The sequence below is a fragment of the Triturus cristatus genome, chromosome 5_2 (assembly GCF_964204655.1).
Source record: "Triturus cristatus chromosome 5_2, aTriCri1.1, whole genome shotgun sequence".
NCBI classification, from domain to species: domain Eukaryota; kingdom Metazoa; phylum Chordata; class Amphibia; order Caudata; family Salamandridae; genus Triturus; species Triturus cristatus.
In genome coordinates, this window is record NC_140588.1 from 798,757,231 (window position 1) to 798,782,475 (window position 25,245).

At 44.2% G+C, this 25,245-nt stretch overlaps 1 protein-coding gene across 1 annotated transcript in view; it reads left to right on the forward strand.

Annotated features, from left to right (window-relative positions):
• Positions 1 to 25,245, forward strand: part of ADGRG4 (adhesion G protein-coupled receptor G4) — a 1,724,535-nt gene that overhangs the window by 903,251 nt on the left and 796,039 nt on the right. Inside the window, exon 15 of the mRNA XM_085607949.1 lies at positions 3,541 to 3,659. Coding sequence (XP_085464075.1) covers positions 3,541 to 3,659 — 119 coding nt within the window. The remainder of the gene's footprint in view (positions 1 to 3,540; positions 3,660 to 25,245) is intronic.

Genomic DNA, 25,245 nt, shown 5'->3' on the forward strand with positions numbered 1-25,245 from the left:
AAACGTTAAAAAGGGTAGGGCTAAGGGAGGAACCTTGTGGGACCCCACAAGGAAGTGAGAAGGGCTTCGAGACGAAGTCACCCAAAGCCACTGACTGTCATCTGTCGGAGAGAAAGGACTCTAAGAGAGACCAGGCTTTCTTCCGTATTCCGCAGGCCGACAACCGGTCCATCAGGACTCCGTGATGGACCGTGTCGAAGGCCGCGGAAAGGTCAAGCAGGATCAGTACGGCCATGCCACCTAGATCCAAGCCTCTCCTAATTTCATCCGTTGATTTGAGAAGGGCAGTCTCGGTACTATGTCCCTCTCTAAAACCAAACTGGGTGGGATCCAGGGCATTAGTATCGCGCAGAAAAGTACTCAGTTTGCTGTTCAAATGTTTTTCCACCAGTTTCGCCGGAAGGGGAAGACGCGAAATGGGGCGAAAATTGTTTGGATCATTCATATCCAAGTTGGGTTTCTTCAGCAAAGGCAGCACCGAAGCTGTCTTCCAACGTTTAGGAAACTGGCCAAGAGTAAACATAGCCTTGTAGATATTAGTCAGTATCAAGGCTATGGGTTCAGGCGCCAATTTTGCTATTGCCACAGGGCAAGGGTCATGAGGTGACCCAGATTTAGCAGTGACCAGAGAATTAAGGGTCTCAGAGTATATTATAGGAGGAAAAATGTCCAAGGTGGGTTTTAGCTCCGGACAGGCTGTCGAGCCTGAGTTGGTATTAACCGGGTTTTTAAAGGTCTCAAAAATTTTAGCCACTTTATTCTGGAAGAAAATGGCAATTTCCTCACAGAAACCTCTCGTCGGCGTTAAAAGAACGGACGATGGGAGAGCCAGTCTAGTTACTATATTATAAAGTTCCTTAGAGGAATTACTCGCAAGTTTAATCTGATGTGCAAAAAACTCTTTCTTAGTTTCCAACAGTAAATGTTTATAGCACTGGATACTTTGTTTATAAGTATCTTTAGCAGATGGAAGATAACCCTTCCTCTAAGCCCGTTCCAGCTGTTTACAAATTAATTTTTGTGACTTCAGATCTGAAGAATACCATGGGGCTGTGGGTTTTAACCTTTTAGGGACGATGATTTTTTTAGGAGCAAGAGTGAGGCAGACCTCCTCCAGCCAAGATGTATATACCGAGGCGGCTTCTTCCACATCTAAAGGGAGGGGTTTCTGTGTAGAGAGTAGAAGATCCCTAAGATCATTTCCTACAACCTTATTCCAGGATCTAATTTCCTTAGGCTCCCCTCCCCGTGGAGGTTCTACCCTGATCTTTTTCACCCCTTACCTCGAACCTGACTGCGTAATGATCGGACCAGGCCAGGGGAAAGATATCAGTAACCGAGACCTGTGTGGAGTTAGAGAAGATCCCATCCAGCGTATGCCCAGCCTGATGAGTAGGAGCCTGCACCAGTTGTTTAAACTCCAGACTACCCATAAGGTCAAGCAATTTGCTAGTGTCTCTGTCCCCATCCATTTCTAGATGAAAATTGAAATCACCTAGAAAGGTAAATGACTCCCTGGACAAACCGTCCTCAAGCAAAGCTCCCACCTCTGTTAGAAAAGGGCTTCTAAGACCCGGAGGTCTGTAGATTAAAACACCCCTAAAAATATGGCCATGATGGAGGGTGAAGACAAAGGACAGGGCTTCAAAGCAGGGATAAACGGTTGTGTCGAAAGTGGCTTTGATGGAACTATCATAGAGCACAGCCAGTCCTCCCCCTTTCTTAGCGGGTCTGTTTACAGTGTAGCAGGAAAAACCAGGAGGCGTGGCCATCACTAAATCAGGTCCCGAAGCCTCGTTCAGCCAGGTTTCCGTGATAAAAGCTATTTTGATATTATAATCCTCAATTAGTGAAGCACACTCGACACTGTGTTTGACCAAAGAGCGGGCATTAACTAATAGGCATTGAAATACAGCCGTAGTCTTGCCATTTGATAGATTGGAGCCCAAATCCCAGGCTTCTTCAAGCGTTAGGCCTGAGCCCAGCTCTGGCAGAGTTGTGAAACAGGCCGGGCACCACCGAGGTGTGAGCCCCAAACCAGAACCAGGTGAAAAACCCACACAATCCGGTTGCCTGGTAGACTTGTTAAGAATTCGTAGTTGTCTACTAGAGTAGCGGAGAGTGGTTGCATCACCAAGGGAAAATTGGGCAGGGGTTTTGGCGCATGGCGCGGCCGGTGCGCGGACGGGCGCAGACGGGCTTGCCTTAGGTGCCCTTAGGCGCGCCAGCGGCGCGCACGCGCCATGCTAGATTAAGTAGTAATAAGCCCTGAAGCGCTAGAGCGCGAATCACGGCCCCACCCAAGATGGCGGCCCCTGCCGATTGTCACCAACTCGGCAAGGCTGTGCAAAGTCAGGGAGTGCTGAGTACCAGGTAAGGGGGTATTACCACATTCAGAGCAAACACTATGACCCCAATAGCAGCAGGACAGTTAAATAATAAACGTTTTTAAAAGTTCTAAAAGCAAATCTATAACCAAGATAAAATAATACCGCAATACAAGGCGAAAGCCAGCGCTTCTCCTGGCTCAAGCCTCAGGAGATTCCAGCGCTGCGCGCACACGCCATGCAAGATTAGGTAGTAATAAGCCCTGAAGCGCTAGAGCGCGAATCACGTCCCCACCCAAGATGGCGGCCCCTGCCGATCGTCACCAACTCGGCAAGGCTGTGCAGAGTCAGGGAGTGCTGAGAACCAGGTAAGGGGGTATTACCACATTCAGAGCAAACCCTATGACCCCAATAGCAGCAGGACAGTTAAATAATAAACGTTTTTAAAAGTTCTAAAAGCAAATAGCAGCACAATGATTAAATCTATAACCAAGATAAAATAATACCGCAATACAAGGCGAAAGCCAGCGCTTCTCCCGGCTCAAGCCTTTACAAGGTAGGTCTCAGTTTGTGACCCATTGAGAATCGCAAAAAAGCCACCATGTCTGTGATTGCTTTTAATTAAGAATTGTTTTTGAGTGTATGTATGAAAAGAACTTTACTCATGCACTCAAGACAAAAAGAAAATATTTAGCATTTCAGAAAGTATTAATGACACCCTAATACAACACTGATAACTGTAAACTGTCTCAGCAAACCTTTTTTTTAATTCACAGGGTCATTCACCAAATCATAAAATGGTCCAACACTTTTAAATATTAAACATCAAAATGTTCTTTAAAACTTTATTGTGCCACTCACTGATGTGTCTCGTAAAAAAAAGACATGGTGTACAATATTTTTAGAGACCAACTATACTTTATTATTTATTTAAATAAACAACACATGCATGGTGAGCACACAGTTGGTCAGTTTAATGTGATGGTAGAGATATATGTCATTTTTGCCAAAATCTTAACTTGCTAGCTAGGTTTAATATGACCCCCTATAGGAGGTATTACTGTGGGCATCTATTATTCTTTAGAGTCCTTCCAAATGTATTATTCTAATGCTTATGTCATTGTACTCAGGATGAAACTTCTTGTATAATAACATAGTACCTGGTAGGAGCAATGTTTAGCGACTAAATCTGTCATGTGTTTTTCTTTTTTAGTTCCATTGACATATCAACTGACAAAGAGCAGTGGAGACCTCCAAAGCTGAACAAGTGCAAGCTCCATAACAAGCTTCCTGGCACCATTATTGACTTTCGTGATGTGGTCATAACACAAGGTAAATGTTTATTTTCTTATGAGGGGTATTTATGAAGTATCAACCTAGGGTGTGGAATCAAGAAAGTGCCGCCCAGTTATGGAGACATAGCACAGACAATTCACATTCCAGTAGAACATAGTACAATTACCAATGGCAGAAGTATGAGCGGATATGTCTCTGCAGCATGTGCACAGGCCTTTGTGCATAGGCCTTTGGGAGCAAGAGGGGGGAGCAAATTTGTAGTTTAATGTTAACTAGATTATAGTTCCACTCAAATTTTGAGAGTCGATTGGGGAGGCCTACAGGGAGTCAGAATTCAGACAGATTGTATGTTTCAGAACCATTGAGGGTGGTTCTCAATCGTGATTGGAGACGCTGTCTGTTGAAGAGGTGATTTCAATGTATTTTTTAAATATGAGAAAGGTGGGGAGTCTACATTATGTAGATGAAGATATCAAACTTGGACCACAAGAGAGGAATGTTGTGTTTCACCTCAGCTGTTTACAGGTTTCTATCATCAGCCCAGGGAATTTTGACTGCTTATGGCTCAAGATCTTGCAGAGATTACAAACTATGCAACATGTAGGGATATTTGGTAATCAAGCTTTAAAACAAAATGATTTGAAGCAGAAACCTGCTTTTAGGGGTACTGTCAGGTTCCACTTGAAGGGACTTGGAAATGGGAGGGGTCAAAGAGTTCCAGAGTTTAGCGGCTGCCACTGAGAAGGAGCGGCCGCCCCATTTGGACCTGGAAAATCTGGGAGATACCAGGTTTTTTCAGAGTATACGTCTGAAACATGGATTTTAAGTTTGATGCACCATTGCTATGCATTGCCTTGTACATCATATTCAGAACCTTGAAGGAGATTCGCTTCCGAATAGGTAGCTAGTGCTAGGCTCGGATTCCTTCCCTGGCTGACTGATACTTCGGAATGTTGAGTATCAGCTTTGCCGCAGCGTTTTGTACCACCTGATGCTTGTTCAGGGAGCCTGTGCTGATGTTAAGGTACAGAGTATTGCAGTAGTCCAGCCGGGAGGTGACTAGTGGAATGATAATGGACCAGTGTAGATCCAATGGGATATATGGCAGTACTTTCCTCAGGATTTTTAAGATGTAAAAGCAGGTGCTGACTGTACGGTTCACCTGGGCATCAAAGGACAGGCCCTCGTCGAAGAGGACCCCCAGATTTTTAGCAGTCTTTCCCGGCACATGAAGCGGACCACAATCTGCAGGCCACCAAGCAGTGGGCCAGATGGGGTTCTGTGTTCCAAAGACTAGTACCTCAGTTTTGTCTGCATTGATTTTTAGTGAATTGCCCTTCATCCAGCATAAAATGCTGGACATACATTGATTGCACTTTTGGGAAACCGTTTGCAAATCATTGGATATGGAAGCAATGATTTGTGTGTCATCCGCAGAGAGGAGTACCTGGAACGTGAGCAATCTCACCAATTTAGCCAGGGGGGTCACATAGAGGTTAAAAAGAGTGCGGCCAAGCGAAGATCCCTGGGGGACCCCACAGGGTAGACCAAAGACCTTTGCTTTAAAGCCTCCACAACTGACGATGTGAGTTCTGCCGATCATGAAAGAGCGGAGAAGCTGCAGGGCCTTCCCACTGACTCCTGCTTCCCGCAGTCGCTGAATCATGTGTGCTGGGGAGATGGTGTTGAAAGCTGCTGAGAGGTCGAGCAAAATCAACACCGCAGATCCACCTTGGTCAACCTGCATGCGGATACAGTCAGAGGCCGCTACCAAGGTGGATTCAGTGCTGTGACCGGCCCGAAATCCGTTCTGAGAACTGTTCAGGACTTTCTGGGATTCAATGTGTTTCATCAGCTCAACATTGATGAATTTTTCCAGGATTTTGGCCGGGGTGGGGAGAAGGAGATGGGTCTAAAGTTCTTTAACTCTAAGGGATCGGCGTTGGTTTTTTAAGAAGAGGTGAAACAATTGCTTCCTTCCAGGTGGCTGGATAGTTACCGGACATAAGTGTGTTATTAAAGACCTTGCTCAGGAAGTTGGTTACAGGGTCGAGCTCAAGTCTGAGTGTGGACAGCATGCAAGGGTCAGAGAAAGCTCCGGGCTTTAGGCCAAGCAACAGTTCCTTTGGTACGTGGAGCTGTGATTAATGGAAAGGAGGACAGAGACAGCTTCTTGGGAACCTGGCTAGGCTCCCCCTCAGGTGGGCCTACGTTTTCCCCTTCGGCTACCTTTGTGATAGGTTCATCCTCTACAGTCAGGGAGAACTCATGAAAGATCTTAAGGACTTTCTCCTGGAAGTAGAGTGCTACTTTATCACAGAAGTCTTGGGCAGGGTTAAGGAGCTGTGTCCGAGGGGGGTCAGCAATCTCCTTTATAACTTTGAATGGCATGCTGTAGGAATTGTCTGCTGAAAAATCTTATCAGTGAGAAAACGGCCAGGAAGATAGTGTGTTTGTAGTCCTGGAGGAGAGATTTCTACTTGGCATTTTCACGTGGGCAAGAGTCAGCACGCCATTTCCATTCTTGCCTGCGGCATTGGGGCCTAAGAGCCATGAGCTCTTCCAAAAACCATGGAGCTGAGGGTTTGGCTCTTTTAATGACAGTTTTTGAAAAGAGCAACTATGTCCAAGTCCCCGGTGATCAAATGGCGAAAGCCCTCTGCCGTGGGAGGGTGAGCTATGTGATTTCCTTCTGAGACTGAGGCCAAGGCAGCTTTCCAGTTGGTGAAGGTAAGCTTGTTCAGTCTCCTACACCGTATATGTTTGCCGGGGGGAGCCTTTGTTGACTTTAGTGGGATGATGGAGGCTGATATTAAACTTGACAAGCTAATGGTCAACCCAGGTGAGTGGCTGAATTGCCTCGATCTTAAGACTGTTGTGGTTAGCAAAAATGCCATTCAGGGCATGGCCAGCCTTGTGGGTGGGAGTATGGACAAGTTGCTCAAATCCCATGGATGACATGAGGTCAAGAATGTGAGCGGAATCATTGTCCTGATTGTTTTAAGATGGAAATTAAAATCCACAAAGATAGTGTTATGAGCCGTTGTGACAAAAGGTTCAAGGGTTTGGCCCCATGACTCAAGAAACATGGCCCTAGGCTAGTAGGACGGTATACCAGAAGGCCGGAAAAGTTACAGTTTTCGGATAACTTAATTACTAACATGGCTGCTTCCAAAAGAGCGCCAGAGGCACCTTCCACTATGCTAAGGGGACATATAAAGGAGTCCCTAGCCACTAGGACTAGGCCGCCCCCTCTTCTGTCAGGGCGGTCTCATCTAAGAATCATGTAGCCTGGGGGGACAGCGTCTGCCAGGTCAGGACCCGAGTCATCCTTGGCCCACGTGTTAGTGATAAAAAGGCAGTCCAGATTGAGAGTCTGGATGGTTAGGGCAGTTTCAGTCTTGTGTTTAATCAGTGCTCCCTTAAAGGGCTGGGTCCGCTGCCACCCTTGGTTTTGCGCTTGTGTGCCTTTCCTGCTCCTGTCCCCTAGGGCCGTCCCAGGGAACCCAGGAAGGAGGCCCGACTGTTAATGGGGCAAAAGTTACAGTGCCGGCAACAAGCTGCCTCCCTTGTGTTAAAATTGATCCTATCTACACACTCCCCATGCTGAGGTATAGAAAGCAGCTCAAGAAGAGGTGTCCTAGAGTAAGTAATTTGTTGTCAGTGAAAAAAAGGGCAGCAAACCTGGCCCCTGGTGCCATCCAGGCACGGACGGGCGCAGACGGGCTTGCCTTTTGCGTGCGTGCATGCTGCACGCTTGGTAATTCATCCTGTTAATATGCCATCCGTAAAAGGAACCGGAAGTGCAGAAAGAGTTGAACCGCCAACTTCTAAGATGGCAGCCAGCTCAGGAGAAAGGGGAATGTGCAAATAAGGAACTCTTTCCGTGCAATCGGGGATGCCCTGCGGCGGACCGAAGAGTCCAAGAAAAGAGGTAAGGTGAGGTTGCATTGAGAAAGACAGAAAATTCAAATCAAGGCAAATACTTTTTTCCATAGAGTAAGCACCCTAGTTATAAGCTGAACTTGTGGGCAGGTTAGTAAAATTCGGAAGCAGCAGATGTCAACCAATATCGAATCTAAAGAAGACCTAGATAAAAGTTCAACTTTCAATGAGGGGAAATGTACTTGCCTTTGAGTAAAATCTCGATGAGCAAAAAGATAGGGATCATTGGTCTCAGGAGAAGAGTAAGGATGTCTGCCTGCAAAGGTGGACAGGGGTCAGTGATCTAACTAACTAACTAAGTAACTAACAAGCTTCAAACAGTAAAAACATAACATTTCTTCCAAAGGATACAATCATCAGGTTCCCAGAAAGTCGGAACTAATCAAAAGCCAGTGTTCGCTACAAACTTGATGTTGACATATTATCTCACGAATACTATAATGCCAACTCCTTCACCCTGTAACCTTCACGATATCTGACAAAGGAGTATTTCTAGTAGTTTCTCATCCACTGCAGGTGTTGAAGTCACTGTCCAAAGTAAATAAATGCTTAAATGAGCACACAGTGACTCCATTGTCTGAAACAGAAAAGTGTTATCCAAAGCAAGCAGAAATAAGTTTATTTCAACATGGCATGAAGAACCCTAGGTCCACTCATGCCAATTTCAAATGCAAGTTAGCTAAATGAAATTAATTGAAATATGTGGTTCATTCTGCTAAACCTATGTATAAAACATTATAAAACTATTCAGTGAAATAATATGCTTAAATAATGAATAAATCCGGGGTAAATCTTGTATAAATCATGTGTATATCATATAAGCAGTGGTTATGAGTGTTACAGGTTAACATGTTATTGACTGCAAATAAGTAATGATGTCTCTGTATCATCAGAACTGAACTAAAACCAGGGAAAAGGTATGATATTTTCCAGTTCCCCAAAAGAACTTGGCACCTCAAACACTACTCCCATATTCCAATTTCCGCTCCCAGAGCGTCCTTGGTTCCCTCCTTCGTTGTTCTGCAAAATCATTTGACCTTGCCAGATCTTCCTTGCTTTACTTTCTCTGAAATACAATGTGCTTTTCACTTACAAATTAATGTCTTTGATCTGCACCTGCAGAGGAGAAAACCATGCAGAAAAACAACTTTCCCATGAATGTTAAATGCTTCAACTACAAGCTTAAAGAACACAATCAAGCTAATTTATCATTTCTCTTAAAAACATATCAGTTCTACAACCAACATATAATCCAATAAATGAAATCATTACTAATGAAGCAAGCTATATCATGCTGCACTCTTATATGTGGCACAATTACTAATGCATGCAAATTTTAAGCAAAAGCGACAACTGGTCACAATTTATAAAGAAACATTAAACACACATGATTCATTCTCACTAATCCCTGGCAAATGCACTGCATTAAATGCATTTTAGCACATCACCTTACAATCTAAAGCTATAGAAAGTTTATATCAGCAATGCAGATGTCTCTGGAAAAAAGAAACATTAATAATGACAAACATATATATCAAAACACTCAATAGATGCACTTTCTATGCCTTTAGTGCACCATATCTCTTTAATATTACTGCGTCACACGAGTACATAAGGCCAAATGTGAATATATATATGTGGCTTAGACCAATCAAAACCTAGTAGTCTTGTGCATCTTTCATCTAGACTCCTCCAGACCCTTCATATCAACGTAATATCTGCTCTGACCTTCTTCTAACTCTACATTTCCTCTCTTTCTCATCACTCCCTGTGTCACTTGTTCATGCCCATATCGGTTAAAGATAAAATCTAGGAATATCGTGAAAAGGGTCTCCCTTTTGATAATAAGGGAGACCCGCTGAACGGGAACTCCAGGCTCTGCTAACCTGCATCACCCCACGCCCTGCTGCTGCCTGCTGGGGTAGGACTTGGTCCCCCAGGCTGCTTTGCTTCATCTGAGGGAAAGGGAGGGACCTTCCTCCAATAATCACCGTGGCCGCCTCCCTCAGCGCGGGACGCCTTCGAGAGCTAACCCTCTTGTTATATCTAATGGTTAATATCCGGCTGCCAAACTGTGTTCTGTTATTTTCATTGACTGTAATGTTATTTCCTCTGAAGTTGTTCTACCCTGTATTGGAGGATAGAACAACTGTGTCCAGGCAATTGTGTGAGCCCTGTGTCCAGGAATCACATGATTCTCCAGGGTTCATTGGTTTGTGCATGGGATTTCCCTATGGTGGTGAACGCCTCACTTGGGTTATCACTTCTGCAAAATATTAATGGCCGACACAGGTGATGAGATTCCACTCCCTATTACTCAACTTCCACACCACCTCATTGTAGCTTCTTTAAATATGCAGGGTCTTAATACCTCCGAGGAAGCAGAGAGCTCTCCTGAAATTACTCCATAATAAAGATGTGGCCATGCTTCAGGAGACACATTTTCTAACGTCAGACACCAAGAGACTTCATTTCTTCTGGTACCCATTGAAGTTTCATGCACCCGGTCACAACAAAACCAAGGGGGTCGCCCTCTTATTTAGGCTTGGCCTTCCTAAAGTGGTAGACTCATCCCTTGTTGATGAAGAGGCCGAGTGGTTGGGGTTCAGGCTCATATAGGCCCTTGGACAGTCACATTTTTTCCATTTATGTCCACAATTTGATAAAAAGAGAAAAGTTCTATGGAGCCCTCTTCCTACTTCTGGCTAACTTTGCCCAAGGGGAGCTAATCTTAGGAGGTGATTTTAACACAGTCTTGGACTCCACCTTAGATTTTTTTGTAGCCCAGTACAACACATATCCAAACCCCTCAAATCTAGCACAAGACATCCACAATCTCTGTTTGCTAGACATTTGAAGGGAAACAAATTTGGGGGAATGGAACTACACTTATTACTTTCACGTCCATAAAACGCACATGCGGATTGATTTCTTTTTAATAGCTGCTTCACTCCAATCAAGGGTGATATGGATTACTGTGGACACTCAAACCCTTTCTGACCTTTGCCTGGCTTTGGACAGAGCCAAACTCCTACAGAGAGTAACCCCACAGTGGTATGTCAATGACATGGCATTCTGAGATCCTGCATTATGCTAATCCGTCCAAGAATCCTTGGAGCATTACTTTAAGGAAAATGATACAGGGCAGGTATCAAGGACAATTAATTCATTGGTTTATAAATCACCCGAATCACCCCCAAAGGAGTATCTCCACGCTACAGAAGTGCTGCAGTCATGGTGGATGAGTAGCGGGTATTTTAGAAGAGCTCGGTATTCAGGAGCTTTCTAAATAGAAGGTATTCTGGGCATTTTCGGAGATGAATAGGGAGCTGATTCCAATAATAGGGGGCGAAGTAGAAAAATGCTTTTCCACCTAAACAGAATTTATTGAAACGCGGGACAGGAAGCAAGGATTTGACTCCTGAGCGTAGAGATCTAGGTGGCTGAAATTGGATGAGTGTTTCTGCTAGATAGCCAGGACCTTTACCGTTTAGTGCTTTGTGCGCAATGCAGCATATCTTAACCCCTTCCATGCCCATGACGGAACGGTTCCGTCATGAGCATCGGTTGCGCTGTGCTCATGACGGAACCGTTCTGTCATGGCCCCGCCCGCGCTCGAACCCTTCAGCACCGCGGGGGAATTCCCGCCGTGCTGAAGGGGTTAAATTTGACTCGCTTGCGTATTGGAAGCCAGTGCAAACATTGTAATAGAGGGATAGAAGCTGTTCTGGCAGGGGGAGTTTAAGACTAGGCGAGCCGCAGTGTTTTAAACTACCTGAAGTCTACTTAGAGAGGACTCGCTTGCTAAATCAGGAGAGCATTACAGTAGTCCAGGCGGCTTAGCCTGGATGAGTGTTTTCATACAGTTAGGGGGAGAAAGGGAAATACCCAGCATAGGAGGCTTAATCTATGAAAGCTTGAACCCATGGTGGTTGTGTCTTTCATTGCGAGTTTCTAGTCCAGACATATGCCTAGGTTCTTGACCACAGTATTAGGGACTGTGGTATCGCCTAATACCGGAGGCCACCATTCTGGGGACCAGAGCAGAGGCACTTCTCCGAATAGCATGATCTCAGTTTTCCCAGCATTTAGCTGTAGGAAATTATTCATCATTCAAGTAGCAATGGCAAACATGCCTTCAGAGAAAGCAGTCTGAGTATTGTGCGAATTTTTGTCAAATTACAGTATAAGCTAGGTGTCATCAGCATACGAGATTGGTGTGAAGCCCAGCTTTCAAAGTAATCCAGCTAAAGGAGCAACATAAATGTTAAACAGAGTGGGACTAATGCAAGATCCCTGAGGAACTCCTTTGGTCAATTCCTTGGTCTGTGATCGGAAAGGGCCCAGATTGATGGCCCGAGTCCGATGAGTGAGAAAGCATGAAATCCACTGAAAGGCTTGTCCTTGGATTCCAATTTCTCTAAGTCTCCGGAGTAGGATGTGGGGAGAAACAGTGTTGAAAGCCGCTGACAAATCCAGCAGCACTAGTAGTACTGCTTGTCCTTTGTCAAGGGAGTGCATTATATTGTCAGTGACGGCAATCAGTGGTGACTCCGTACTGTGCATTGGCCTAAACCCAGACTGTATCCAGTAGATTCAACATAGTTAGAGAGATGTTTATTAATATGTGGGATGCCACAAAGGTGGTTCCGTGAGGGGAACTAATCAACCATACATCCACTTTTGTCTTAATAGCTAGGATCCAGAAGACAGACCTGGAGACTTGTCTGTCTCAGCTTAAGTCCCAACATAAGGCTACGGCAAATAACAAGTTGTATAGGGAACTGAGACAGGTTCGGTGTGAATTAGAACAGCTCTACTTGATAGATGCTGCATGGAAACTATTGTATATCAACCAGAAATATTATGAGAAGGAAGATAAAGTGCACCGGCTGCCAGCGAATGAACTGAGGCGGAAACAAGCAGAAACCACATCTCAGCCATTAGGAACGAGGCTGGGGTTTCCTACAAAGATACAATGGACATCATTGGACTTATTACACACGACTTTATCAAGTCCAGCCTACAACTGTATCGTTTCAGACCCACTACCTATGTGACTTCTCCTTTCCACATGTAGACCCTGTGCTAGTTTTGGAATTAAAAGAGCCCATAACCCTAGAAGAGGTGAAGTCTGCCATACACCATCTGAAAGCCAAAAAGGCCCATGGCCTGATGGGTTCTCAGTGCCTTTTTATAAAGATTATTGTGATTTGCTAGTGGAATACTTTTCCAATGTCTGCAACTCTATCCTTGTCACCAAATCAGTCAGCATCCACTGTAACCCTACTGTTGAAACCAGGTCAAGACCTGTTTGCCTGCTCCTCCTATAGGTCCAGTGCGCTGTTGAACCTTGATGCCAAAATCTTTACATCCATCTTAGTCTCCAGTATAAATTTTTTTGGTCACTATTGCTGTTTAGTTGCCAGTCAGGCTTCATCTGTAATTAGCAAGACTGAGATAATGTGCATCTGGTTGTGAATGTGATTGATGTGGAATAACGCTCCAAAACCACCACTCTCCTTCTTTCGGTAGGCGTGGAGGAGGAGCTTTTGATTGAGTAGTTTGGAGGTTTCTGCATGCAGTTTTATCCAAAAAAGAGTTAGCATCTATGATTTTAGATCCCTGATGCCCTAAACCTCATAAGCTTGTGACAACTTTTCGCTTTATATTTTCCCTGGGGCTAACGTTAGGGTTTGACTACAGAGCTACTCCATTAGCCCTTCCATCCCCTGAGAAACGAATTCCGTTCGAAATGCGGGTAAGCAAGGATGCAAGAATGAATGTCACTTGCACTGTTACCCATAGAGATTAAGAGTCACGCATGTTTTTAAGTACTGTGGTTTACCACAGATAAGGTGTGTTTGAGGTATGTTTGAGAGTTTTATGAGAGTCTGTTTTACATTGATAGCATCCACGGTCACGAACTGGTTCTATATAGAATGCGAGCATAATCGCCACCGCACAATAGATCAGACACGCCAATTAACTGTACAGAGCCACCAATTGTGAGTGACATAGACTTGGATACAGCTGCACACTATTTTGCCTTTTGACCACTAGGCACTTATAGGTGTGGCTCTTGATTTCAAACACGAAATTGAAACACGTCACTATGGAAATACCTTGATGAAAACCGATTTATATGAATTGGATATGTGTTTCTTTGTGTTTTCTCTTACAGATGGATTCATAACGCAAGACAGATTATTTAATCCGTCTCTCATACAAGGAGTAGCTACTCTACCCTTGTCTATTAATAAAACAGAATAGGGAATTCCCCCTTCTGTATCCCAGGGTGGTTACTTTTGCCCTGAAGAAAGTCCTGGACCTTTAAGGCCACTGTGGACTGAAACATGTTGGCACTAGGGTCATAGGACCATAATATTCCTATACATAACCCTACTCATATTATTATTTTTAATTAACCCAGACAGACCCAAGAATAAAGGGAAACCGGGGATCTGCCTGAGGTTTTTTATCTTATAGCCTCCCTGGTTTGCAATTTCTTCAAAGCGCTCCCAACACTGTGGTCGAGCCCACCCCGACTTTTAGGCGTCGGGGTGACCCGATGATGAAGCATGACACCACTAGGGTGTGTGAGGGTAATAAAAACTAAAAGGAATTGCTTCCTTGCTCACCTAGGGGTGAAGTTATAAGTTCCCCAGCTCATCGAATAAATCCATCTTTAGGGAATATTAAAGACCACGACATGGTCAGTTGGAGTAAAATATTTTTGTGTTACTATTGATATTGGGAGGGGTTACTCTGACCTATATCCTCTCTACCCTTTGGGCACGAGAATTTTGTTCTCAAATAGCCCCTGTGTAAAATAAGTTTAGCGCAGCGCACAGCTGTAGGGTTTCCACACAGAGAATATCTGCAAAGGGAATCACTTCGGTGGATTTGCAGTCTCTCACATTGTTTCTCCCACTACATACACTCGCCCACCTTATTTTAAACACTTCATACACCGGATATCCAGGATGGCCGAACTATTCGGTATTGGCTTTTCGGATGAAGACGCTTCCGCAATACTAGCGGGTCCATCATTGCTGTCAGACACTAATATTAACCAGACCTTGACCCAAGCTCAAAATTGGGATGAGCTGAAAGAATTAAAACGATGTCAGATGAAAATATTGCTGCACGGGGCAATAATGACGGAATATCTCCATGGTAATGTGGCACCTACGGGCTTACTGGTGACTAACGCCCCAAGAATCTTCCTTGATGATCCCCAATTTAAGAAAGAATGGTCTCTTATTGCTTGGAGATGCTCACGTGATTGGCTTATTTTAATAATCAACACAGCCAAACGTCTGTCAGAGGCCCTACTGATAAAAATAAAGATCAGTGAGGACTCTTTACTGACAGAGATCAAACTAACTCTCTATAAAAAGAAACTCGAAGAAGTAAATAAAGAAGTAAATGAACATAAAGAGTATCTGATGCAAAATAAGATAAACAAACTGCAGAAAGATCTGAAGAAATTCAGTCATGAGAAGGTATATCCTTATATTAAAGATGACTACAAAAGCCAAGTCCCATCTGACTCAGGATCCACAAGAAGTGAACAAACAGGATCATCTGATTCAGAGTATGATGACTGGTCGAGTGATGGGTCAAACAAGAGCTGGCGTGGCAGGGCAAGAAGACCCCGCAGGGGTAATTACAACCCAAGATATGGACATCAACAGATGTTTCCTTGGCCAGGCCCTTTTGGACCAGTCCAATATCAAGGCCCCCCTCAATTCCCAACAGGACCATACTACCAGCCGGACTTTAACCAACATTTTTTAGGTCAGGGCGGAAGAAGAGGGAGACGAGGAAGAAGGGGAAAACGAATCCAGTGGGAAGAAGAACGGAGCTCAGTCAACACCAGGAGCAACAGCAGGGAACAACAGCCGAGTACAAGCAACACGAGGGATTAATTGTAAACCTTACGGATGTCATCCTCACCACAGACGAGCAAACGATTCTGAATAAAGGCCTTGGATTTGTTCCCACTACTTATCTGGACAAATTCCGTCTGCGATGCGAGTTAGGGGAATTCTTTCGAAAAATACGATTGAAAACCTTCTTTCAAGACAAAGAAAGACCAGCTGAAGACAACAATTACACGGGGTTGAGACCAAAATCTTCTTTTCTCCCCCCTACCAACATGATGCCTCCGGAAGTATTATCCTTTGAGGAAGCAGTCAGCAAAGAAGTTGAACTACTTCAACCCAAAAGAAATGGATTTAACAATCTGAGCAAAAAAGAACGTGCAGCTCTTACCACCCTACAATCAAGAACGGACATTATCATCAAACCAGCGGATAAGGGCGGGGCTACCGTGGTACAAAGTACAAATGCTTACAGAACAGCATGTCTGAATTTACTGGCTGATACGAAATACTACAAAAAAATCAACCGGGATCCAACACAACGGATAAAAACAACTATCATGACACTAACAACTGATGCACTAACAAAAGAATGGATTACGAAGAAAGAACATGAATTTCTGAACCAGGAGAACCCCAGAATTCCCTTGTTCTATACCATCCCAAAAATACATAAAGGGAAGAACCCTCCCCCGGGGAGACCTATCGTCTCAGGGATAGGTTCCATTCTGGAACCCTTGTCAAAATATACTGACTGGTTCCTACGTCCCTTGGTCAAGAAGATTAAATCATATGTTCAAGATACCAAACACCTCTTTAATCTCTTGACACAGGTTGAATACGATCCAGCCGTTAATCTGTTGGTATGTTTAGACGTAGAAGCATTATACACGAACATACCTCAGGCGGAAAGCGTCAGAGTGATCCAAGAGATACTCAGGAAGGAAGATTGGGGATGGGCAGCACCCATTGATTGGGTGATCACCCTCATACACCTGGCATTGACAGAGAATTTTTTCACCTTTGAAGATCAACTATACTTACAAATACATGGGACATCGATGGGGAGCACATTTGCCCCTAGTTTGGCATGCTTGTACGTTAGTTATTTTGAGGACCTTCACATCTGGACTCAAAATCCATACAGTACACATATCTGTAAATGGTATAGGTACATCGATGATGTCCTCATGATCTGGAGAGGTGATCTTACCAGTCTTGAGAACTTTAAGCTGTGGATTAATTCCCTAAACCCACATCTCCACTTCACTATGAATGTAAACAAAGAAAGTATCTCGTTCTTAGATGTTACATTCACAGCTAAGGATGGCACACTGGAAAGTTCGCTATATACAAAGCCAACGGACAGGAACAGTCTATTGAGATTTGATAGTGCCCATCCACGATCCTTAAGAGAGAATTTACCAGTAGGCCAGTTCTTGAGGATTCGTAGGAACTGTTCTAACCTTCAAACATACAAAAAAGAGGCAACCATTCTGAGTGAAAAATTACAACAGAAGATGTACCCGAACAAAATCATACAAAGGGCTAACAAAAGAGCACGCAACACACCAAGGGAAGCACTGTTAGAGACACACACTAAGGAACAATCAGACCAACTTATATGTGTAACAACATATAACTCATCATCCAATGACCTGAAAAAAATAATAAATAAGAAATGGTCAATATTGACATCAAACAGGCTATCCTTTGAAAAACCCATGTTCTCATTTAGAAAAAATTCTAATTTGAGAAATGCCCTGGTACACACTAACTCCTTCATCCCTAAACAAACTAATCAACAGACACTATGGGGATTACCACCAGTGATGGGACATTATCCATGTGGGTCATGTGTAGCCTGCCCCTTCACTGAACACACTAAAACTTTGGAACTGGGACTTAATTTTCCATGGGAGCAGAGATCACACACCAACTGTAACTCCGAGTCTGTGATCTACATGATAAAATGCCCCTGCGGACTTATGTATGTCGGTATGACGAGTCGTATGATCAAAGTCCGCATCAGCGAACACAGAAGCACTATACGCAGATCAGTCACAGCCACAAGGCTTACTGCCCATTACCAAGAGAAAAAACATAAGGATACAGAGCTGAAGTGGACAGTATTAGAAAAGGTTACCACGTTGGGGAATAACTTACAGCGAAAACTTCTAGAACGTGAACAACGATGGGTGTATCGCCTAAAGACCCACGAGACGGGTCTTAATGATGGTATCCCTTGGAACCAATTGAATAAATAGATGGAGCACATTAATCTCGATAAGCACGGGAATAATTCTAAGTGTCCGCCTGAAATCAGTGGGGAACCCTCTACTAATTACCATCTCCCTAGTGGTGGCCGTAGTTACCGCATAATGTAAGACACTGATTACCTTAGACTTTAAAATGGTCAACCATCCTGTATATGCAGCATGTACACTAAAGTGACGCAACACTCTTATGACACCATTATCCATCAGTGAATATACACTCCCTCTTACATTCCTTTTAAGATTGGTCCGAGAATTATGAGTAAGTGATGTCCATAGATTATCACGGATATCATATGAGCCCCGGGATACGAACGATGCTTCAGATCTCCCGGCAAATGATGAAATTGATCGGGACACCAGCCTGCGCATGCGCAGAGACAATACATCCTGAATTATGTCTTGATCTATTAACTAATATAAATAAACATTCTCGTTTTAGGAATTTAAAGTGCACAATTCACGAGTGTTTATGTAGACGTCAACAGATTTGTACAATCGGAACCACGGTTCCAGTAGCGAGCGATTTACCGGTCCTGCGCATGCGTAGAGACAACACATCCTAATCTATGTTTTGATCCATTTACTAATATAATAAAACATACTCGTTTTGGGAATTTAAGTGCACAGTTTACGAGTGTTTATGTAGACATCAACACATTTGTATAATCGGAACCACGGTTCCATTAGCGAGCGAGTTACCGGTCCTCTGACCAGCCCCTGCTACCCATTGGCTACCAAATTGGGTTAGAGGTCATGTCTGACCAATCCTGTGCGGGGAACTACCCCGATCACGTGCTGACGCGGACCAATCCCGTCAATAGCTACACCAACACGGAAGTATAAACCTTCCGAGACCCGTAACACGGCGCGAAACGCCGGGGATCGGGTCCTAATAGATGGCGAAGCGGAGCAGGACTCTTGACGAAGTAAGTCTGGGATACTAGGATGAATTTCCTTAACATTGGGATCCTTATCGAGATAAGGAGAAAAAAGAGTTAGCATCTATGATTTTAGATCCCTGATGCCCTAAACCTCATAAGCTTGTGACAACTTTTCGCTTTATATTTTCCCTGGGGCTAACGTTAGGGTTTGACTACAGAGCTACTCCATTAGCCCTTCCATCCCCTGAGAAACGAATTCCGTTCGAAATGCGGGTAAGCAAGGATGCAAGAATGAATGTCACTTGCACTGTTACCCATAGAGATTAAGAGTCACGCATGTTTTTAAGTACTGTGGTTTACCACAGATAAGGTGTGTTTGAGGTATGTTTGGGAGTTTTATGAGAGTCTGTTTTACATTGATAGCATCCACGGTCACGAACTGGTTCTATATAGAATGCGAGCATAATCGCCACCGCACAATAGATCAGACACGCCAATTAACTGTACAGAGCCACCAATTGTGAGTGACATAGACTTGGATACAGCTGCACACTATTTTGCCTTTTGACCACTAGGCACTTATAGGTGTGGCTCTTGATTTCAAACACGAAATTGAAACACGTCACTATGGAAATACCTTGATGAAAACCGATTTATATGAATTGGATATGTGTTTCTTTGTGTTTTCTCTTACAGATGGATTCATAACGCAAGACAGATTATTTAATCCGTCTCTCATACAAGGAGTAGCTACTCTACCCTTGTCTATTAATAAAACAGAATAGGGAATTCCCCCTTCTGTATCCCAGGGTGGTTACTTTTGCCCTGAAGAAAGTCCTGGACCTTTAAGGCCACTGTGGACTGAAACATGTTGGCACTAGGGTCATAGGACCATAATATTCCTATACATAACCCTACTCATATTATTTTTAATTAACCCAGACAGACCCAAGAATAAAGGGAAACCGGGGATCTGCCTGAGGTTTTTTATCTTATAGCCTCCCTGGTTTGCAATTTCTTCAAAGCGCTCCCAACACTGTGGTCGAGCCCACCCCGACTTTTAGGCGTCGGGGTGACCCGATGATGAAGCATGACACCACTAGGGTGTGTGAGGGTAATAAAAACTAAAAGGAATTGCTTCCTTGCTCACCTAGGGGTGAAGTTATAAGTTCCCCAGCTCATCGAATAAATCCATCTTTAGGGAATATTAAAGACCACGACATGGTCAGTTGGAGTAAAATATTTTTGTGTTACTATTGATATTGGGAGGGGTTACTCTGACCTATATCCTCTCTACCCTTTGGGCACGAGAATTTTGTTCTCAAATAGCCCCTGTGTAAAAGAAGTCTGCCATACACCATCTGAAAGCCAAAAAGGCCCATGGCCTGATGGGTTCTCAGTGCCTTTTTATAAAGATTATTGTGATTTGCTAGTGGAATACTTTTCCAATGTCTGCAACTCTATCCTTGTCACCAAATCAGTCATGCTGACCATGACAGCATCCACTGTAACCCTACTGTTGAAACCAGGTCAAGACCTGTTTGCCTGCTCCTCCTATAGGTCCAGTGCGCTGTTGAACCTTGATGCCAAAATCTTTACATCCATCTTAGTCTCCAGTATAAATTTTTTTGGTCACTATTGCTGTTTAGTTGCCAGTCAGGCTTCATCTGTAATTAGCAAGACTGAGATAATGTGCATCTGGTTGTGAATGTGATTGATGTGGAATAACGCTCCAAAACCACCACTCTCCTTCTTTCGGTAGTCGTGGAGGAGGAGCTTTTGATTGAGTAGTTTGGAGGTTTCTGCATGCAGTTTTATCCAAGATGGGGCTGGAACCCCATATGATGTTGTATTGTTTGGCCAACTACGTATCCCTGATCGCCCAAATTCAACTCAATGGTTGCCATTCTTCTTCGGTACCTCACGGCAGGTGCACTAGACAGGGATGCCCTTTATCTCCATTGATTTTTGCTTTTGTGATGGAGCCCTTTGTCCACCGTATTGAAAGGAGTCCTGGGATTCGTAAGCTCGAGTTAGAAGGCCAACAGTATAAACTGCCTCTCTTTGCCAATGATGTGATACGTTTTCTCACGCACCCTTAGATGTCACTCCCACAGTTGTTGTTCGAATTAAGACATTTTGAAGAAGCCTTGGGCTCCTGTTTCAACTACAAAAAATCCACAGGTAACCCAAAAGACCCACCCTTCACTCTCCACCTTTGGCTTGGCTTGGGGGGGGCAACCTCTCTGTGCTACTTAGGAACCTACTTGATAAACTCTGTTTGTAAGCTTTACGACTATAAAATTCCACCAGTGCTGGACACAGTACTAAAAGACCTCTACCATTGGGGCAAGTTGAAAATATCATGGGTGGGCTGCATTAACGTTGTGAAGATTAACTACTTTCCATGTCTACTGTACTTCAGAATCACTTTACCCCTGTGGATCCCCCGTAAAACCATTCAACAAACCCAAAGGCACCTCCAGTTTGTGTGGCATAGCTCCACAGCCCGTATACCTAAAACAACACTTTATACAAGAACACTAGATGGGGGTTTAGGCTTTCCTAGTATAGAATATTATAGTCATGCAGCTTAATTACAATCTTTCATGTACTGGCGCAGTCTCCCCTATACAAAGCATAAAAACACCAAGTACAGTGTGTGTACTGGGGTGACCCAATTCTCAGAATTCTCATAGATTTATTTTAGATCACACCAATGTAACAAATTATTATTAGCCCCAATCGGGAAGCCCAGTAAACCCACTATCTGTACTCTCCATGGTTAAGCAGATAAACACTCATCAACGGTGTTGATCATGTGTGTGTTGTGTTTGTGGGGGAGTTAAATACTGATTCCACAAGTATTGCAATTGAATAAGGAAGAGGGGAATGGAGGGACCCGCTCCTTCCCTGCTGGCCTGGGAAATCATTTTGCCCATAAACCCTTCCATGCCCCCTTCCTCAGCACTAACTCTGCTCGCTTGCGGAACTCATTGGAATTTGGCGGAGTTTTTCTATAACTCCACGAGCCCCTCCCAGGTCTAAGATGGGAATGAAACTAGCTTCCCCAGGCAGTGGAAGATTGTTGCCTGGATACCCAGACACTGAAGCATGGAGCATGAGATGAGACTATATTTAGAAATTCCACAAGAGCCTTCTTAGCATAAAGCTGCTGATTAGTTCTTCGTGAGCTCTATCGTTTATAGATGGTTGAGGTTTAGGGGTGAGACTGCAGCATCTGTAGTACAAGATGAGGATGTTTTTTAGGCAGGGCCTTTTGTCTGTCTCTGATTACAACTTCAGGAAGTTGATTGAACCAGGTGCAGAAAACTAACATTTCATTGTTACTGTGTTTGGGATACTCCTGCTTGGAGACTGTTCTGTTGCTACCTGCTGTGAGATCCACCAATTTGCACAAATGCTACTTCTGGAGAGTAGCCTGTAAAGAACATTCGAAAGAAATCCAGCTCAAATTGGTTCTGAAGTCTGAGATAGTTGATCTGCATCCCCTTTCTGAAAAATTTGTATGAAAGTGGGATCTAAACCACCCCATTTTGCTTCAGTTCCCGATCCTTTGTGACCAAGAAAGGGAGTGCTCCCCTGAGTACTTGCAATACTGTGTGATCATGACTGATAAATTGCATTGCAGCCAGTCTGTCAGAGTTAAAGGGGACATTACCTGATGTCTGCAAACTACTTCAGAAGCAAAGATCTAAGCAGCTAGAAGCCTGCCTGCCTGTTCACATAGGGAAGGCGAGTTCTTGGCCCTGTAGGAGGAAACACTTTCAAGAAAGAAGTACCTAGGATATTTCTGGTGTGTGGGACACCTAGAAGTAGCTGACTGCAGAGAGGGAGCAAAGCCAGTCTAAACCCCAGGTCTGCAGGATCCCTGGTTCTTTCATTGCAGCTTACTCTCCGGCTGTGTAAAGAAGCATTCAACAAGTCATCTCCATGTATCCTGGAATTACCACCATCAACCATGAGTGCTGGGTGCTGCCACTGCCACCCAAGGGGCCCAAGTAGATTTAGTCCATGATAAATACTTCATGTGCACTTTTGTTTTTTTTGCTTCATTTTCATTGTGAATCGCCTGTGAGTACTGGCTTTTGATTGAGTGGGTTTGCCAACTGTGTTTTTGCTGAAGCAACATTATTAGACGGCAGTAGGGTGGTCATCCTCCCAACCTTTTGCTTACCTCCTCCATTTTTCTGATCTTGATTTTTCTAGCTTTAGGACTGCTAACCTGTGCTAAAGTGCTTGTGCTTTCTCCCCCAAACATGGTAATCTTGGCTCATTCCCAATAGGCACGTTTAATTTACTTAAAAGTACCTAGTGAATTGCACTACATGTGTCCATGCCCTGTAAACTAAATACTACTAGTGGGCCTGGAGCACTCATTGTGCCACCCACTTAAGTAGCCCTTTAACCTTGGCTCAGGCCTGCCATTGAAGAGCCTGTATTTGCAGTTACATTGCCATTTTGACCTGGGAAGATAAGCCTCTTGCCAGGCCTAAATCTTCCCATTTTATACATATCAATCACCCCTAAAGTAGGCCCTGGACAACCCAGATGGCAGGGTGCATTGTATTTAAAAGGTAGGGCATGCACTTTTAGGTTTTACATTCCCTGGTATTAAAAAACTCCCAAAATGTTATTCACTACTGCAAGGCCATGGGTTACCGTTGAGATTACCTTATGACATATTTTAAGAGTATTTCCTAATTGTGAAAAAATAGACTTTTCAAGTGTGGTGTCTCTGGGAGCTTGAACTGATGGGTCATCTAAATCCTGATAGGCCATCCTGGGCAGGATGGGAGGGAGGTGCTGGACACAGCCTCACACTTACTCCTGAATAGGCTGTGTCCTGTCCCCACACAAAGAGCTGCTTAACTCCCTGTAGTGAACCTGGACTCAGGGCAGGAAGGGAGGACCGCTGCACACTTTAGTGCCATGTCTTTGAAGTCTCCCATACTTCAAAGGCACAACTGGGTATAAGTATTATTCATCTGACACCACAACTGGACCTGGAAGGACTCTGTCAGGGAGAAGAACTGCTGTGCTACTGAATGAATGCCAGTCCGTTGGATTGCTGCTTTGTTGGACTCCTGCCTCACTGTGCTGTCCTCGTGATTGTGGTTCCCCTGCCTGGGTGAGAAGGACTGGAACTGTTTCACTTGAACCCAGAGTGACCCCAAGGGCATGATGGCTTACCTCCTGTCATCAAAGACTTCCAACTACCCTGCTAGAGCACCTGGACTCTGCCAACTGTCTTGCCTTGCCAAGTGGTGCCAACCTAGTCCTGGACTCTTGCAAGTGGGTATAAAGTTCTGCTTCTGTGAGAATCCATGCATCAACACTGCTGCACCCCTCGGAACTGGCATATCTCCTTCATAGATGCATCGACCCTGCTGTGAAGGTCAAGTGTATACCATCACCAACTGCGCAAACATTGCCTTTATTTTTGACGCATCTTTGACTTTCCACGGCTAAGAACAGACGTATCGCCTACATCGTAAGGATCATCAACGATGGATCGCCTCTTTTGCTCCAGACATCAGGCCCTTGTTGATGACACAGACAAGGTACTTTACAGCGGGTCATGACTGGTCCCTGTAAACATCCCACTTTTGGACCTGGTCAAGTGCGACCAGAAAGCCCTGGTCGTACGCTTTATGCTGTTAAGTACTACCTTACATTTTATTCCTTAAAAATTCATATCTAAAGTTTTATTAACTGGGTATTCATTGTTTTTGTCTTGTTTTTAATAAAATTAAGTTATATTTGTCTAATCAGGTGTTGTATTATGTTATTCCTTTGAACATTGTCACTAGATACATTGTAGCCTGAACTTTCCCTCCGGTCCCTGGCGGTCTGTGTGAGGTGGAGCTATGGGCTCAGGAGCGCCATAAATCTAACAGAGCAACCCGACGAAGAGGGAGCCTTCCTGTGAACATTGTCACTGGATACATTGTAGCCTGAACTTTCCCTCCGGTCCCTGGCGGTCTGCGTGAGGTGGAGCTACGGGTGCAGGAGCGCCATAAAACGGAGCAACCCCGCTGCGTGGGACACAGTCCGGGGCGAAGACCGGGCCAAGACGGGCACGTCTGAGCCATCCGAGGCCGTGTGAGGCTGGGCTGGGCCCCGTTTCTTGGCTATGTGACCTGGACTCAAGAGACTATTGATGAAGTAGTAAGTAGCTAGGCCCAAACCCTCCACTGACTATCAAATATAAAAGATTAATTGGCAAAAAAAAACATAAGCGCCACAATTTATTAAGCAATGTGGAATTGAGGGAGGGGTTTATAATATACAATCTGGATTTTGCATACATATGTACGCTTACTTGAGGCCCTAACTGATCACCTTAGAGCTACATTAGGACCGAGTATCTCTCTGTGTCGACAGGAGGGACTGAAATTGGTGACTTATTGCGACTGATTGTGACGAATCGTAGGATTGTAAGATACACATTAAGCTTGAGAATGGGGAAAAGAAAGGCGGTAAGCGCGCAGCCCCAGTCGGGAAAAAAATCTTCGAGCGATGCACAACAAACTCTACTAAGTTACCTCACTGGAGCAATGGGGGCATTAGAGAAACAAATATCGTCAGTAGAAGAGTCAATAGT